At 47.1% G+C, this 17,868-nt stretch overlaps 5 protein-coding genes across 5 annotated transcripts; 2 read left to right on the forward strand and 3 right to left on the reverse strand.

The window, feature by feature from the left end:
• Positions 1-94: 94 nt before the first annotated feature.
• On the reverse strand, positions 95-2,518 carry PHO91 (Pho91p; the record flags this gene model as incomplete). Its single annotated transcript, NM_209738.2, has 1 exon — positions 95-2,518. One exon carries the CDS (start codon positions 2,516-2,518, stop codon positions 95-97), a length of 2,424 nt encoding a protein of 807 aa, NP_984385.2.
• A 771-nt stretch (positions 2,519-3,289) lies between these two features.
• GLT1 (glutamate synthase (NADH)) lies at positions 3,290-9,877 on the forward strand (the record flags this gene model as incomplete). Its single annotated transcript, NM_209739.2, has 1 exon — positions 3,290-9,877. One exon carries the CDS (start codon positions 3,290-3,292, stop codon positions 9,875-9,877), a length of 6,588 nt encoding a protein of 2,195 aa, NP_984386.2.
• A 173-nt stretch (positions 9,878-10,050) lies between these two features.
• Positions 10,051-10,455, reverse strand: PAR32 (Par32p; the record flags this gene model as incomplete). The annotated part of the gene is made up of 1 exon (NM_209740.1): positions 10,051-10,455. The coding sequence occupies one exon, from the start codon at positions 10,453-10,455 to the stop codon at positions 10,051-10,053; it is 405 nt and encodes a 134-aa protein (NP_984387.1).
• A 429-nt stretch (positions 10,456-10,884) lies between these two features.
• Positions 10,885-13,854, forward strand: YCG1 (condensin subunit YCG1; the record flags this gene model as incomplete). The annotated part of the gene is made up of 1 exon (NM_209741.2): positions 10,885-13,854. The coding sequence occupies one exon, from the start codon at positions 10,885-10,887 to the stop codon at positions 13,852-13,854; it is 2,970 nt and encodes a 989-aa protein (NP_984388.2).
• Positions 13,855-14,077: 223 nt separating this feature from the next.
• On the reverse strand, positions 14,078-17,482 carry IRE1 (bifunctional endoribonuclease/protein kinase IRE1; the record flags this gene model as incomplete). The annotated part of the gene is made up of 1 exon (NM_209742.2): positions 14,078-17,482. One exon carries the CDS (start codon positions 17,480-17,482, stop codon positions 14,078-14,080), a length of 3,405 nt encoding a protein of 1,134 aa, NP_984389.2.
• Between the last annotated feature and the right edge of the window lie 386 nt (positions 17,483-17,868).

Below are 17,868 nucleotides of genomic sequence, written 5' to 3' on the forward strand. Positions count from 1 at the left end.
ATACGTTGGTGCTAGTGCATGTAGCATATTAGCATTTTAATCATCCAATACCAATAAGCTGCGTTAACAAATAGCATATAAATTTTACTAATCTTTAGAACCCAACCAATGACATTAATGTGTACCCCACAGTAACTATAACAAGATATGTTAAAATACTAGCTGGAACACCCCGTGTAATAAAAGTGCTCACATTCAAATAGCGATCCCCCACTTCATCTATAATAGATATAGCTGTGACATTTGGGAAACCGGAGGTGGGGAGACCCATAGCAGCTGAACATAGTAGTGCAGTTACCATGATCAGTAGCCTCGAATGATCTCCCGATGGCAGGCTCATTCCTATTTCTTTCATCAGAGGAATAATTATCATTGCTGCCACTGTATGAGATACAAAGGTAGCCATAGTTAATATCACTATTCCAAATATTAGGACAATTGAGATGATTGGCGATGTTGCTAGTTTATCTTTAACCGTATTGGCCATTGTGGCCAACAATCCTGAAGAGGTTACAGCTTTACCCAGGCAACTTCCTCCCATTGCTAATATAACGATTGTCCACATGAAATTATTAAAATCATCTGAGTCTAGTAAGCCTGTCCCGAAAAGCGCAACCATCGGTATAATCGAAATTATACCCATCTCTCCAAATACATCAGAAATCTGTTTAGCCAGGCACCACAGAATAATAGTAACAAGAGTAACAGCTATGACATACCATTGTTGAATGGTAAATGGTTCCGAAATAGGATGTAACCGAAGTATCTTGAGGTTCCGATCCCTGGGAAAAGTCACCAGTAACAAAACCCAGATAAATACTATTGAAATAGCACAGATAGGCAAAGCGACAGCAAACCACTGTAGCCAGGAAGGCGCAGGATCCATAACACCTATAGCAAATATATTTTGTGGCGATGCAATAGGCGAGGCCATTCCTCCTATATTGGAGGCCATGGCAATACCCAGTATCAATGCCTTCGGGAAAGGAGAAGATCTTGGCATCGTGCGAAGAAGGGGCTGAATCAATGAATAGCATAAAACCGGTGCTGCCACGTTGGAAACCCACATCGAGGCGAATAATGCAACAAGCATGTTAGCCAAGAGGATGGCACTCGGATTGGTTCCTGCGGACGCGAGCACATGTGTGGACAAGACTTTTGCAATGTTATACTTTGAAAGAGCCGCTGCCAATGTGAAACCACCCAACAAAAGCATGATCACACTGGACCACATGGATGAGAGAATGAACTGGGAGGCATCCTTTGCAGGCATGACTGCGTTTGTGTGTTCATCCCGTATGACGGGGAATACAACGATTAGTAGAGGTACAAGAAGAGAAGTAACAAACAGAGGAACCGTTTCAGTTGCCCACAATAAGGACGCATATACCAGAATCGCTAGACAATTACTTTGCAGCGGATCTGCCAGTGGAGCGATCACCAAAAGCGCAGCAAATACTACAGTGATTCCAAAGAACTTTAGCAACTGCGGGGAATCCCATAGTAATCCCCAAAGCTCCGCAGCGGTTAGCTGGAAAACATTGCTTGCTTCTGGAAATGGTTTTGATTCACCTGGTTCAATTGCGCTTGTGGCCTGCCGGCCATATGTCTTCTGTGATTTCACATTTTGAGCCTTCCTTTCGATATTCATCATATCTTTCCACACAGTATTACGTTCCCATACCACATGCTCGCGCAGATACAACGACAATTCCCCTTCCGCCTCCTGTAGTTCTTCTGGGCCGATCGAATCATGGTTGACTCCATGGATGAGACTTGCGTACATCATGATTGTCTCTTGGATGCACGTGCTGATGTACTCTATCCTCCCTTGTGAAAACATGTGTGTCTTTTTAGGAAGAGACTGCATATAGTTCCCCCTGATGTTGGTCTCCAGCGATTTATCAAATTTCTTGCATATCTTGGAGAAGCCCGTGTGGTTCAGTTCGAAGTACGACTTCAGCTCGGCCAGCCGTGTGTACGCCATTACCAACCTCTTCTTCAAGAGAATGCCTTGCTGCAGAAATCGATCATCAGCCCCGCTGCTCCGCCGCAGTAACGGCTCCACGTCGTAGTCTGGCGTCCCTGCTAGTCCGTGGCTCATCGAGAGGTCCTCTTCCTCAGGCTCGGAGTTGGCCACGGAGGCACTTGAAAGACTCTGTCTTCGATTCAATCCCCCCGCCCCGTATTCCTCGCCCTCGTGGCGTGGCTTGGTGAGGCCCTCCCGCTGCAGATCTTCAACGTCATCCTTCAGCTCCTGGAAGTTGGCAAGAATTCCGGTTTCCTGAGAGACATAGAATTTGTCAATTCGCCTCAGCTCCTTATCCAGCGCCGCAATGAATCTTTCGATGTAGCTCTGTGCAAGCGGCACCCGCTCGGGGTCCTGTGCAAACGTCTCATGCTGGTACAGCTTGTCTTTCTGCAGTGTGTACACGAGCTTCTTCAACTGCGAGTACGCGATATACTTCGACGACCACTCAGGGACCGCGTTGAATTGCAGCGAATGTGAGAACTTCATCTTGGCTTCTATCGCCTAACGGCCCTGGTCCGTCGCGATACAGGTCTGTCTCATTGAAAGTAGCGCAGCGCAGGCATACGTTTAATTCCAGGCTCCCAGGAGATTTTCGTGCAAGAGGACGTTTTAATTCTCATTATATCACGTGCCCTGGCTATATTTATAAAGTTGCCTCTACGGCGCCTAGCTGCTACAATCGGCCGCTCCTTGGACGCAGTACCCCGCACGCGCATATACGGCACTGCTCCGCACCACAGGGAAATGTAAGGGGGAGTACCGGGACGGCACGTGACCACCCGGGTTATTCCGCCCTGCAGTGCCTATGTGAGGCTCGAGCTCAGAAGCATGCGTAGCACTAGTGTGGCCTATGTACTAACCTGCATATTCAATGCGCCCACAACCCTCTCCGCTCTGGTAGGCACATGAGCTCGAGGAGGACCATAGTTATGGGGCCCACGGCAGTGCCGTAGGCTTACGCAGGAAACGAGTTCTCTATTGCCGTTATCACCAGGATATGCGGGCGGCGCACCGTAGAAGGCTTCTGATTGGCCGAAGTGAGAGAAGTACGTAAGACACACTAGCAGATGACAGACGACCAATGGCTTGCCATTTTCCCGCTGCGGGCTCTTTTATCTAGCTGTGTCGATTCTTGCTGAGGGTCAGTTGTGCGGTTAAGAGAAGATGTGCCTGGGATTTAATGCTGCTCAGCAAAGTGCCGTGAGAGTAGTATAGTAGGTATAAATTGGCCTCTTTTTTCGCCTTGCAATTTACAAGATGTCTTATCTTGCTTTTGTTTACTGTTTACATAGTACATCATTGGTGTTAGTACCTACGCTGAGTTACTGTCGTTTGGATACGCCTGGCACACACACACACACGCACGGTTATATACAGGCAAGCGACGTTACGACTGACCAACGCAAGGTAATGCTACACTCGGAGCCTTATGATGCGCTCCAAGAGGCCTACGAAGGCGGACAGCCTCTTGGCGAGCAGACGGAGTTGAGAGGCCAGGACGGTCATATCTCCTGGGCCAACGCCATTCCTGGCAAGCAGGGGTTGTATGATCCTGACTATGAGAAGGACGCCTGTGGTGTCGGCTTCGTGGCCAACATCAAGGGCGAGCCATCGCATAAGATCGTCTCGGATGCAAAATATTTGCTATGTAACATGACCCATCGTGGCGCAGTCTCGACTGACGGTAACGGTGACGGTGCCGGTATCCTGGTCGGGATTCCACATGAGTTCATGCAGCGGGAGTTCCGCATGGAGGCGGGTGTCGAGGTTCCCGCCAAGCATCAGTATGCTGTCGGTAACATCTTCTTCAAGAAGGATGCAGCAGAGGTCCTAGAGGCCTCGAAGCAAACTTTCGGCCAGCTAGCCGAGTCGCTCGACTTGCGGGTTTTGGGTTGGAGGGAGGTCCCACACGACTCTTCCATTCTAGGTTCCGTTGCGCTATCGCGCGAACCCACTATCCTACAACCGTTGGTTGTGCTGAAAGAGACTTATGGGCAGGAGATATCCGGTGAAGAATTCCAGGCTAAATACGAGACGACGTTCCGGATGCAGTTGTACATTTTAAGAAAGCAGGCTTCTACGGCCATCGGTATCCAGAACTGGTTCTACGTGTGCTCCCTAAATAACCGGACAATTGTGTACAAAGGTCAATTGACCCCTGCCCAGGTGTATAATTATTACCACGACTTGACCAATGCTCATTTCAAGTCTCACCTGGCGCTGGTACACTCTCGTTTCTCCACCAATACATTCCCATCTTGGGACCGTGCCCAGCCTCTGCGCTGGCTTGCACACAACGGTGAAATTAATACCCTAAGAGGCAACAAAAACTGGATGCGTGCGAAGGAAGGTGTCATGGCATCCGCCGTTTTCCAAGACCAACTGGAGAAGCTTTATCCGATTATCGAAGAAGGCGGATCCGACTCTGCCGCGCTGGACAATGTGCTAGAATTACTAGTGATAAATGGTGTTCTGTCATTACCCGAAGCGATGTGCTTGATGGTTCCAGAAGCCTACCACAAGGACATGGATTCTAACCTGAAGGCTTGGTTTGACTGGGCCGCCTGTTTGATGGAACCATGGGATGGCCCTGCGTTGCTCACCTTTACCGATGGCCGCTACACCGGCGCTACATTGGACCGCAACGGTTTGCGCCCATGCAGATTCTATATTACTTCAGATGATCGGGTTATCTGCGGCTCCGAAGTTGGTGTTATCCCTGTCGCAAATGAACTCGTTGTTTGCAAGGGTAAGCTAAAGCCAGGCGATATGTTGCTTGTAGACACGGAGAAGGGTGAAATGGTAGACACCAACATGCTGAAGAAAGAGTTTTCGTTGAGACAGGACTTTAAGTCATGGCTTTCAAAGGTGATTAAGCTAGATGACTTGTCCGAGAAAACCAAAAAGTACACTCCACAGGCCTTCACTCCATCGCATTCTACTGGTCATGTCCAGCAAGACCCCAGACTCTTAGCGCTTGGTTACACCTTTGAGCAGGTTTCCCTCCTTTTGATTCCTATGGCCCTACAGGGGAAAGAAGCATTGGGATCTATGGGTAATGACGCTCCTTTGGCTTGCTTGAACGAGGATCCTGTTCTTGTTTACGATTACTTCAGGCAATTGTTTGCCCAAGTTACCAACCCTCCAATTGACCCTATCCGTGAGGCGAATGTCATGTCCCTGGAGTGTTTTGTGGGTCCCCAAGGCAACTTGTTGGAGATGCATCCATCTCAGTGTGACCGTCTACTGCTGCGGTCTCCAGTTCTCATGTGGGATGAATTCGAGGCTCTAAAGAATATAGAGAAAGTCCATCCAACTTGGTCTACCGCACACATCGACATAACCTTCCAAAAATCTGAGGGGTTGCTTGGTTATACCAATGCTATAGAACGTATCACACAAGAAGCCTCGGATGCTATTGAGCAAGGCAAGAAGATACTGATGATCTCTGATAGGAAAATTGACGCTGAGCATGTGCCCATCTCCTCACTGATCGCTGTTGGAGCTATTCACCATCACCTAATCAGAAACAAGCAGCGCTCCCAGGTTGCTTTAATCTTGGAGACTGGCGAAGCCCGCGAAGTTCACCAGTTCTGTGTTCTTCTTGGCTATGGGTGTGACGGTATTTTCCCTTACTTAGCGATGGAAACCCTGGTCAGAATGAATAACGAAGGTTTAGTTCGGAATGTTAACGATGACAACTCTGATATTACAGATGAGCAACTGTTGCATAATTACAAGGAAGCAATTGACGGCGGTATACTAAAAGTCATGTCGAAGATGGGTATCTCTACTCTGGCATCTTACAAGGGAGCGCAGATATTTGAAGCTTTAGGTATTGATAACTCAGTGATTGATTTGTGTTTTGCCGGAACCGCTTCTAGAATTAAGGGTGTTACCTTTGAATACATTGCGCAAGACGCCTTTTCATTGCACGAGCGCGGGTATCCATCGAGGTTTACGATTAAGAGATCTGTCAACTTGCCTGAAGCCGGCGAATACCACTGGAGGGATGGTGGCTATAAGCACGTCAACGAGCCAAGTGCCATTGCTGCATTGCAGGATTCTGTCCGTAACAAGAACGAGGATGCATGGTCCATGTATGTTCAAAAAGAGATGGAAGCAATTAGAGACTGTACCTTAAGAGGTTTGTTGGATCTGGATTACGAGTCGTCTACAGCTATTCCACTAGAACAGGTCGAGCCATGGACTGAGATTGCCAGAAGATTTGCTACCGGTGCCATGTCTTACGGTTCCATCTCTATGGAGGCTCACTCTACCCTAGCGATTGCCATGAACAGACTAGGTGCAAAATCTAACTGTGGAGAGGGTGGTGAGGACCCTGAGCGTTCCATTGTTCACCCTAACGGTGACACCATGCGCTCTGCTATCAAGCAGGTGGCCTCTGCAAGATTCGGTGTAACCTCTCATTACCTTTCTGATGCAGATGAGATCCAGATCAAAATTGCTCAAGGTGCTAAGCCTGGTGAAGGTGGTGAGCTACCTGGCCATAAGGTTTCGAAGGAAATTGCGAAGACTAGACATTCTACCCCATATGTCGGCCTCATTTCTCCTCCTCCACACCACGACATTTACTCTATTGAAGACTTGAAACAGTTGATTTATGATTTGAAGTGTGCTAATCCTCGTGCTGGCATATCTGTTAAACTGGTTTCTGAAGTTGGTGTCGGTATCGTTGCTTCTGGTGTTGCGAAAGCTAAGGCAGACCACATTCTTGTTTCCGGCCATGACGGTGGTACTGGTGCTGCTAGGTGGACTTCTGTTAAGTACGCAGGTCTTCCATGGGAATTGGGTTTGGCAGAGACTCACCAAACATTGGTTCTCAACGATCTACGTCGTAACGTTGTTGTCCAGACGGACGGTCAACTAAGAACCGGCTTTGATATTGCTGTTGCCATTCTCCTTGGTGCGGAATCGTTCACTCTTGCTACCATTCCTTTGATTGCTATGGGCTGTGTTATGTTGCGGAAGTGCCACTTGAACGCCTGTGCAGTTGGTATCGCAACTCAAGATCCTGTATTGAGAGCTAAGTTCCAAGGCCAACCGGAGCATGTAATTAACTTCTTCTATTATTTGATTCAGGACTTGAGAAAGATTATGGCGAAACTTGGCTTCCGTACTGTAACAGAAATGGTAGGCCATTCGGAGAAGCTAAGAAAGAGAGACGACGTTTCTACAAAGGCATTAAACATAGACTTATCGCCTATCTTGACACCAGGCCATGTTATTCGCCCTGGCGTTCCTACAAGCTTCACCAAAAAGCAGGACCACAAGTTACACGTCCGCCTCGACAACAAATTAATTGACGAGGCTGAAGTCACATTGGATAAAGGATTGCCAGTAACAATCGATGCCTCGATTATCAATACTGATCGTGCCTTAGGATCTACTTTATCGTATAGAGTATCAAAGAGGTTCGGTGAGCATGGTCTACCACAGGACACAATTGTTGTTAAAATCAATGGTTCGGCAGGCCAGTCTTTTGGTGCTTTCTTAGCTTCTGGTATTACTTTTATTCTAGATGGTGATGCCAACGACTATGTTGGTAAGGGCTTGTCCGGTGGTAGAATTATCATTAAGCCTCCCCAGAACTCTAAGTTCGAATCTGATGAAAATGTCATCATTGGTAACACCTGTTTCTACGGTGCCACTTCTGGCTATGCGTTTATTGCTGGTAGCGTCGGTGAGCGTTTTGCTGTCCGTAACTCCGGTGCGACATTAGTCGTGGAAAGGATTAAGGGTAACAACGCTTTCGAGTATATGACAGGTGGTAGAGCTGTTGTGTTGTCTCAGATGGAGTCATTAAATGCATTCTCCGGTGCAACTGGTGGTATTGCTTACTGTTTGACTTCTGACTATGACGATCTGGTTGGAAAGATTAACCTGGACACAATCGAGCTACAGAGCTTGAGCGACCCGGTGGAGATCGCTTTCGTCAAAAACTTAATCCAGGAGCACTACAACTACACAAAGTCTGAGCTGGCAGCGAGAATCTTGCATAACTTTAACCATTATTTGAAGAATTTCGTTAAGGTCATTCCTTTGGACTACAAGAAGGTTTTGGAAAATGAGGCTGCCGAAAAGACCAAGGAGAAGGAGAGAAGTGCAAATGAATATTTGCGGACATTCAGCAAGAAGCTCAATTTGTCTGCTGATGCCACCAATGGAGAGGTAAGCAAGCTTCTCTCCAAGAAAAACCAGGCCGCAGCTCGTCCGATTTCTATCAAAGCGACTTTGGCAGAGCCAAAGGTTGTGGATTTGGAAGACGCTGTTCAAAATCCTGATCAAGAGGACAATATCAAAAAACTAGATCGTATCAACGGTTTCATTAAATATAAGTTGCGGCACGAAGAGTATAGGAACGTTGCAACCAGGACAAAGGACTGGAAAGAGCTCACTTCTGCAATAACGAAGAAGGCAGCAAAGTTCCAGACTGCTAGATGTATGGACTGTGGTGTTCCATTCTGTACCTCTGATACCGGTTGTCCAATCTCCAATGTCATTCCAAAGTTCAACGAACTTGTCTTTAAGAACCAGTGGAAGCTTGCTCTGGACAAACTTTTGGAGACAAACAATTTCCCAGAATTTACCGGCAGAGTGTGTCCAGCTCCGTGCCAGGGTGCTTGTACCTTGGGTATCAGTGAAGACCCTGTTGGCATCAAGTCTATCGAGCGTCTCATCATCGATAATGCCTTCAAGGAAGGGTGGATCAAACCATGTCCTCCTGAAGTCAGAACTGGCCGTACTGTTGCTATAATTGGTTCTGGTCCCGCTGGTCTATCTTGTGCCGACCAGTTGAACCGCGCTGGCCACTCGGTTACAGTCTACGAACGTGCCGACCGTTGCGGGGGTCTTTTGATGTACGGTATTCCAAATATGAAGCTTGACAAATCCATCGTTCAGAGACGTTTGGACTTGCTCGCGGCAGAGGGTATCGAATTCGTGACGAACACCGAAATAGGCAAGGATATCACAATGAGCGAGTTGAAGTCAAAATTTGACTCCGTCGTTTACGCCGTGGGCTCGACCATTCCAAGAGACCTACGCATTCCAGGCCGTGAGTTGAAGAATATCGACTTTGCAATGACTCTGTTGAAGAACAACACCCAAGCGCTCCTAGAGAAGGACCTGGGCACCATTAGAAAGCATATAGAGGGAAAGAAGGTCATTGTCATTGGTGGTGGTGATACTGGTAATGACTGTCTGGGCACTTCTGTCAGGCACGGCGCTGCAAGTGTGTTGAACTTTGAGCTGCTACCACAGCCTCCAAAGGAGCGCGCTAAGGACAACCCTTGGCCTCAGTGGCCGCGTGTTATGCGCGTTGACTACGGTCACGCAGAGGTCAAGGAGCATTACGGCAGAGACCCCCGGGAGTTCTGTATACTCTCCAAGGAATTCGTGGGCAACGAAAATGGCGAGGTCACCGCGATCAAGACGGTCCGCGTGGAATGGAAGAAGTCGCAGTCCGGTGTATGGCAGATGGTGGAGGTCCCAGGCTCAGAGGAGACATACGAGGCCGATGTTGTTCTGCTCTCTATGGGCTTTGTCGGCCCTGAGCTGATCGAAGACCCTGCGGTCACAAAGACCCGCAGAGGCACTATTGGCACTGTCTCCGACATGTCCTACTCTGTGGACGGCGGCAAGCTATTCGCCGCAGGTGACTGCAGAAGAGGCCAGTCGCTAATTGTCTGGGCCATCCAAGAGGGCAGGAAGTGTGCGACTGCCATTGACAACTATTTGATGGGTTCTACAAACCTACCCGGGAACGGTGGGATTGTGAAGCGCGACTACAAGCTTCTCGAGGAACTAGCATCCGCTTTTTGAGATGCCAGCGGCGCTGGCGAGCGTTTGTGTGTGTCGCCCGTCAGTGCCAGGCATCTCGGACAGCTAACTAGTCATATTTATTACTTATTTATATCGTTTTATTCAGTATTAATATTCATCACTTTCATGCTGCTATCGCCGCCGGGCATGGTCACGTGACCTACCCGAACCACCTACCCGAACAGCCGCTTACGCAGCCGACTGAACACCGCCATGGGCTTCTTCTCGGCGCAGGGCTGCGAGTTTGTGGGACTGAGTATGTTGCCGGCCCCGCCCCGCCCGATAGAACATGCGCGCGCGGGCAGGCCCTGATGCTCGGACTGCGTGGAGCGCGACCGCGACAGACGGTCGTCGTGCAGGATGTCGTCGCCGTCCACGTCCTGCGCCCTCCGCGTGAGCTGCGGATCGACGTTGGGCCGCATGTTGCCGGCGCCGCCACGTCCAGTTGAGTATACGGGCTGCAGAAGAACCGGCGTCTGCGAACCCTGGGGGACAAGCTTTGGGGAGGGCGCGTCCTTGATCGTAGCCACGTTGCCGGCGCCGCCGCGCCCAGTAGTAACCCTGTGCTCCGTTGACATTTCGCTACCGGTATGCAGAGGAATCCAGAGCGCGACACCTGGTCTGTTTAATATTGGTCAAAGGGACCCTTGTGGTCACACCGCCGTGCGGCACCGTAGGGGCGCCATAGTTCTGCAGCATGTGGAGAGATCTCCTCCGTCACGCAGATGGCCGCTCTCGTGCATGGGCGTTACAATCGAACACAAAAAGCGGTGCACAACGAAAGACACAGAGTAATCACGTGACATTCGAGGTTGCTTAAGAGAGTGCATTTAGCGCTAAATTGAGGCAGCTCACACTGTCGGTCGGCGCCGAGGTTCCGGTAGTCTATGGGCACGTTCCGGGAGGAAGCTCAACTATCATTATATACGAGTGTTGGATCTGGTCATCGCGTCCCCTCGTCGCGCATCTGCGGACGATACTAGACGGAAGAGGACAGTGGCAGTTCAATGTCCTGTGAGAATGAGGCCGTGGCAGGCGGTATGGAGAATGAGGAGACGAACATAAGCCAGAAGATCTTCCGAGCCATTGCGGAAGTGTTCCAGGCAGCGCAAAGCACGTATGCGGGGCACAGACGCCATACGGCGGTTCTGAACAAGATATACGCCAAGTGCATTGACCAAGGGCTGCACGAATCGTTCAATCTCTACTTTAACAAGATGGTGGCCAAGGTGCTGCCGCTGAAGAAGCAGGAAACGCACGGGGATCGCGTGATAAGGCTGGTTGCGTCCTTTATTTCGAGCAACGAAGCTGCGCTGCGGAAACAGCGCGAGGCAGGGGGCGTCGACGAGCGCCTAGAGCAGATATTCGGGTCGTTTGTAGACCAGCTTATCCGCTTCATACTGCGCGGCGCCGAGTCCCGGGACAAGAACGTGCGCTACAGGGTGACGCAGCTGCTGGCGGTCGTGATGGACAGCATGGGCGAGATCGATGAGGAGCTCTACGAGCTGATTATATGGTCAATGCAGAAACGGGTGTATGATAAGGAGCCGAACGTGCGCGTGCAGGCGATCTTCTGTCTGACGAAGTTGCAGGACGATGATGTGGGCGTGGCAGATGGTGCAGTAGACGTTGCGACGCAGAAAATGATGAGCATTATACAGAACGACCCGAGCGCTGAGGTCCGCAGAGCAGCCATGCTGAATCTTGTGGATACAGGCACGACGAGAAACCTCATTCTTGAAAGGGCGCGCGACGTGTCCGGGGTTACGAGAAGGCTTGTTTACACTCGGATACTGAAACCTATGGGGATAGATATATTCAGGAAGCTTGATAGTGGTGTGCTTGAGCGGCTTCTTCAATGGGGGTTAGAAGACAGAGACCAAACTGTTCGGCAGGCATGCGGAAAGCTCATAGCTTTCGACTGGTTGAATGCGATAGATGGGGATATAATATCTCTGCTGGACAAACTCGATGTGACGCAGTCTAATCTGGCTGAAAAAGTGCTGGAAGCCATATTCGAATTCCGTCGCGATGTTATCACAACGCTGAAATTCCCCACTGAGGTTTGGGATAATTTTACGATTACCACCGCGTTTCTGATGCGATGCTACTACAGCTATGCAGTAAAAAACCAGATGAATGATATCATTGAAGAGAACTTTCCAGATGCAGCTGTACTTTCGAAATACCTCAAGAAGTACGTGGAAATGAGATACACTGATTCGTCTCTATCAGATACAGACAGAAGATATCTTGATTTCATTATTGAGCAATTGCTACGGATATCATGTGAATACGATTTTAGCGACGAGGTTGGAAGACGAGATATGTTAAATCTGGTCAGAAATCTATTGTTTACCAATCGGCCAACAGAGGCCCTAATAAACATCGGATTGATGGTCTTAAAGGTGCTCTCTATAAATGAAAAGGATTTCATCACGATGTCGGTAGAAATCATAACTGATATTCGGGATGAGGACATTGAAAGACAGGAGCATGCTGACACAAATAGATCCGCCCAAAATGGCCCCGATCAGGACGACGATGCCGAAGATGAGCGTGCCCTAGAATCCTTCCATGAAGCAGTCGATAATTTGGTCCATGGCAATGACACAGGAAGCGGCGTACACAGAGCTGAAATGGAGGAAAGGCAGCCAGTTCCAGAGACATTAACTCTATGCTTAACTTTAGCACGCTACATGTTGGAGCTAGTTGAAAATCCTTTGAGCCACAACATAATGATATCATCCCTGATTGATACACTCATAACCCCCGCCGTTCGTAACACACAGGGAGATATCCGGGAACTGGGCGTGCGATGCCTTGGTCTTTGCTGTTTGTTAGACGTTGATTTAGCTGCGGAAAGCATGTATATCTTGGGTATGTGCGTTTCGAAGGGTAATGCCTCGTTGAAATATATGGCTTTACAAACTATAGTGGACATTTTCCTAGTGCATGGTTGCAAAGTTGTGGATGGTGAAGGGAAGGTTGACTCTATATCCTTGCACAAAATATTTTACAAGATATTAAAGAATACTGATCTTCCCGAGTGTCAAGCGTTGGCGGCAGAGGGCCTCTGCAAGCTTTTCCTCAGCGATGTATTTACAGATGATGACCTGTTCGAGACACTTGTTCTCTCATACTTCTCTCCTGCAAACAGCAATAACGAAGCATTAATCCAATCGTTTGCCTTCTGTCTACCGGTATATTCCTACTCTCACTCTACTCATCAACATAGAATGGCCCGTGTAGCAAGTGACGTCTTTTTGCGGTTATCACTATTATGGGATGAACTACAGAATTCATCAACTAAAAATAACACTTCGAAGGAACGTATGCTGAAGCCCAATGCAATTCTTCAGCAGTTGATAGATTGGACAGACCCAAATAAACTTGTCAGAGAGGACGAAGAAACAATAGCAAAGGCAGAGTATCAATTGGATTTTTTTTTGGATCTCTTGAAGTCATATTACAGGTTTGAAAGAAGAGACGTAAAGAAAATGCTTGTGACTAACTTGTCTAGATTCAAAATTACAAAAAATCACACTAGTTTAAAGATAAAGGAAGTGGTAGAGAATCTGCAGGATATCTTAGATAACGATACCGTTGATAAGACTTGCCGAACTTGTCTACTGGGGCTAATAGAGGATTATAAATCGCTTGTTGAAGAAATTGATGAGAATATGACAGACAGGTCACAACATCAGGATAACGATACCTCAGTTGAATCACATCTGGATTCGGAGTCGGACGATGAAGATATGGAAGTAGCGACTCCTTCTGAAGATGAGAATATAGATATCGATTCGTCCTGCGTATCTCATCATACACTGCAAAAAGACGTTCTAAATAACGGAAATGATACAAGCGGTGAAACTGTAACAGGTCATGGAAGTTCCTCAGCGACCGTGGATGGTTCTGAGACACATGAATCCATTCCGCGTAAAAGAAATAGACTTGAAGAGGAGGAAAACTGATCCACAAGCCGAAGTGTAACTTGCTCTGCAATATTTGTAACTAATTCGCTTAACTTAAAGTCACTCACGCAAAGAGTAGCCCGAATCAAGATAAAGAAACATCAATGTATATATATAATACTATATATATACATGAATACTTGTGCTAACTTAAACCAGTTAAATGCCTTCTGGAAGTATATGAATACCTCGTACAGTGCAAAAGTCAGTGGAGGTTAGGGACTCAAAGAAACTCAGTAAGAATCTGATCGTCGCGGAGATTTGCCTTAACAACATAGTAAATTTCCATAAGTAGGTCTGGAAACCTCTTTATGAAGTAGTAATAAAATCCATCGGGAATTGGACCCATTAACTCGGCTAATTCTTCAGGGAGATCGTGGAAATGGTGATACTTATTCCTTAAAGCCCGAAGCAAGTCCATCAGCTTTTCTCCATGATACTTCCTATATTTTCCAAGGTTATCCATGAACACCTGATCAAACTTTGCATGCCAGTCTTTATTTGGAATCACCTTTGTAGAGGATGCCTCCAATTTTAGAAGAAGTTGACTAGGGGGATCTCTCCTCTCAATTTCAAACCTATCACTTACTTTTAATAAAAATTCCAACTTTTTGGGCACTGGCCAAAACAGTGGGTGCCTCAATAGCAGGTGCGCAGTTGGGCGCTTTAGGGGGTCATATTGGATCATTTGTTCAATTAAATTCTTAGCTTCTAGTACTGTACTTCTATCCCTGAGAGTCTTATTCAGGTCTTCCAGAGAGTATTCTCCCTTTAAAATATTCCCTTCCCTGACGAATCTGTCACCGAACGGATGCTTGCCCTTCGACAAAACATAGTAAAACACACAGCCAAGTGAAAAAATATCAATTGCGCGCGTTAAACGCTTTTTCGTCACTGGGTCATATACTAGTGGCTCTGAAGACTGCGTGGTTTTCGCAGTATCCTGTGTGGTTGAAGATTCTTCGCTTTCAATAGTCTCCAGAATACTCAACTTGCCATTTAACAATTCAGGTGCTCTCCAACCGCTTGTACCAGCAGCGTTATTGATATTCGTTTTGAAGGATGATTCTTCAGCTTCCAGTTTTTTACAAAGACCAAAATCAGAAATAAGTATTCTGATAGAACTGACATCTTGATTTTGATGTAAAAAAGCTTTGCTTGGTGCAACCAATATATTCTGTGGTTTTAGGTCCCGGTGGACAATTTTCATTGAATGCAGATGCGAAATCCCAGATGCAATTTGGAATAGAACATTAATCGGGTTTATCCTCTGCTGAAGTTCAAGGAATTTCGGAGAGTCGCCTTTTAATTCTATCACATCTTCGAGAGTCGCCGTACAAAGCTCTAAAGCAATATAAAGGAACTTCTCAGTAACTTCAGAACAATAATATCTTACCACATTCGGATGATCATCACTTTCTGCCAAAAGCTTGATTTCATGCGAGGCAACGTCAAAAAAGTCGATCAACATTCTTTTGACTGCAACTGGCCGATGCTGAAAAGAACCTTGGAAAACAACAGTCCCTGATGATCCATAACCAAGAATTTTATCAGAAATTGCCAAGTGTTTTAGATCATTCTCGTTTTCAAAGATCCGAATAGACTGCCCATTTTCAACGATCGTTGGCCGTTTTTTGTTATTTTTGCCTCCTCTCTTCCCTCTTTTCCTTTTCCTTTTCTCAGTTTCCCTTGTTTCATCATCTCCCTGCCCATCAGATTTCTCGGCATCTGTACCCTTAGCATCGTCGCTACCGACCGATCGATCTTGTTCTGGTTCCCGCTGATCAACAGCAACGCTCTCGGTAATATCAACTGTTGCAGCCACCAGCGGTTGTTTTGGGATGATACCCCCCCGCTCCAGTAAGACATGTACTGGCGGAATCAATTTAAAATTCGATAGTAATATAACCAAAAATACGGAAAGAATGAGAACCAGCCCACTTTCAAAGACCCTGTATATGAAACGGGCAAATAGCGAAGCAAAGGTATCAGAGCCTCTCGATAAAACATCACGTGTAACTTGTTCGTGAAGCCTAATCTTGTATTGAAGAATTTCATCTGGTGACATGTATCGTTCCACCGACTTGGAATCTAATACATTATATGGAAGCTTTTCATTAGGACTTGGGTCCAAAAGCTTTCCGTTATTATCCAGAAAAGCATCATAGTGATACTCCTGGTCATTAATAAAAAAGTTGTCGAAGGGTGAGTGCTCCAGCTCATGAACACCATAGATAGCCGCCTTAAATAGATTACTATCCTCAAAAATCCTCGTATTCCTCCATTTCTCGCTCACACTAAATTTTGACTTGGGTGCTGTTTCAACTAAAGACGGGAAATATTCACTGGATAAAGCAAACCATGATTGATTTTCTGTTTGATCAAGATACACCTGCAGATTACTGCTATCTGTATCTTCCGGTGGTTTCAAGGGATGAGGAAGCAGTATCTTTTCGTTGGTGGAGTAGTCCAGGTATATGTCAAACACATTGTTAATAATCCCCGTGAATTTTGGAGAAACCCACTTCGCCATCTTGAAATCAGAATCAATAGCTAGCAATGACTTGTCACGGAAGGGAGCGACATATATACCGTCTTGTGACTTCCTGTTCTTGGATGCCAGGTAATTATCTATCGAATTATGTTGCCATTGGGCGTAGGTCACATTGTAAACAGTGTTGTCCTTCGTGTGGATCCCAAGCTCGTATATTGTCTTGCCAATTACCAATATGTTTTCGCACCCATCGTTGTGGAACGAATCCCGCGTACAATTAACCTGTGTTGTATTGTATGCCTTCTTCTCCGTACCAGGTCCATATACAGAAATAATATCACCGGTAAACACATCTATTGTGTAAATAGCCGTGGTACGAGAGCCAGTGTAAATCTTTTCATCCTCTAGGGTAGTCCCCAATTCGTCGACGATAATTTGTGTTTTCAGGTCCATGGGGGAAAGATCAACCAGATGCTTTATGGTTACTGGTAATTTCTGCAAACCCTGATATGTGCTGAAGTAATATATGTTCCCGTCACCGTAAGGTTCCACTATTAAGGTCTCATTATTCAGACTCGTGGGCTCCGAAACAGTGAGCAGTGGGGACAGCTTGTCGCTCGGAATCGACCATAGAAGTTGCCCATTATCCCTATTAAGGGCATGCAAGCCCCCCTCAATATCCGTTGCCAGAAGTATGTCCGCCAAAGTCAAAGATTCAAGGTCTTTATGATTTCCACTCAGGAATAGCATGGACTTGGCAGGTGGATCAAAATAATTCAGAGAGGCCACTTCGGAGTCCGCTACCCGGACGGCCTCATCTTTCTTGGTCGTGAGTGCCTTCCCGGAGATCGCTTGTGGCGTAGTTACCTGAACGTCCGAGTCCATCTTGTTTTTGAAGGCCTTTGTCGAGGCTGCGCGATACATTTCTGGGATCTGACTTCCAATACGCTGCCTCGCAAGCACAGGGGCGCCTGAAATACCAGCACTCTGACTGGACAAACTCCCCCGGATGTACTCTCTTCCAGGCCCATCTTTCTTGTGAGCATCGACGCACCCTCCAAATGGAAAAAGGGCGGCCCAGAACAGAATCCACATGCAGGCCTGTAGGAGCGTATTCCTTGGTACCTCCGCCATCGCTGCCTTCGGAACTATATGGAACAATATATTTAGAGCGCTCCCGTGTGCAATATGTTAGGAAAATCAGCTATGCTTGTTGCGCTAACGTGCTTCTGTCTTGCTTTGCTCTTCGATGTGTTATGTTGAATCGTTACCTTCCGCGGGCAGAATCGCCAGCAGACTGTCACTTGGCACAGCTCAGTAGGTATTGAGTGGGCCCAAAATATGTATTGTATCGACACCCGAATAGCCTTCTATGCTGCTTAGGCTCCGTTTTCTGATCTATGTAGTTGTCGCCTCTTGGTTTTTTCTAACTTTATCCAAAAGGCGGCGCAGAATTTTCCACGAAGAGCTTCTAAGTTTCTTGAAGGGAATGTGCTGGATAGTAGCGCTTGTTCTGCTGC

The sequence above is a fragment of the Eremothecium gossypii genome, chromosome IV (genome assembly GCF_000091025.4).
Source record: "Eremothecium gossypii ATCC 10895 chromosome IV, complete sequence".
NCBI lineage: Eukaryota > Fungi > Ascomycota > Saccharomycetes > Saccharomycetales > Saccharomycetaceae > Eremothecium > Eremothecium gossypii.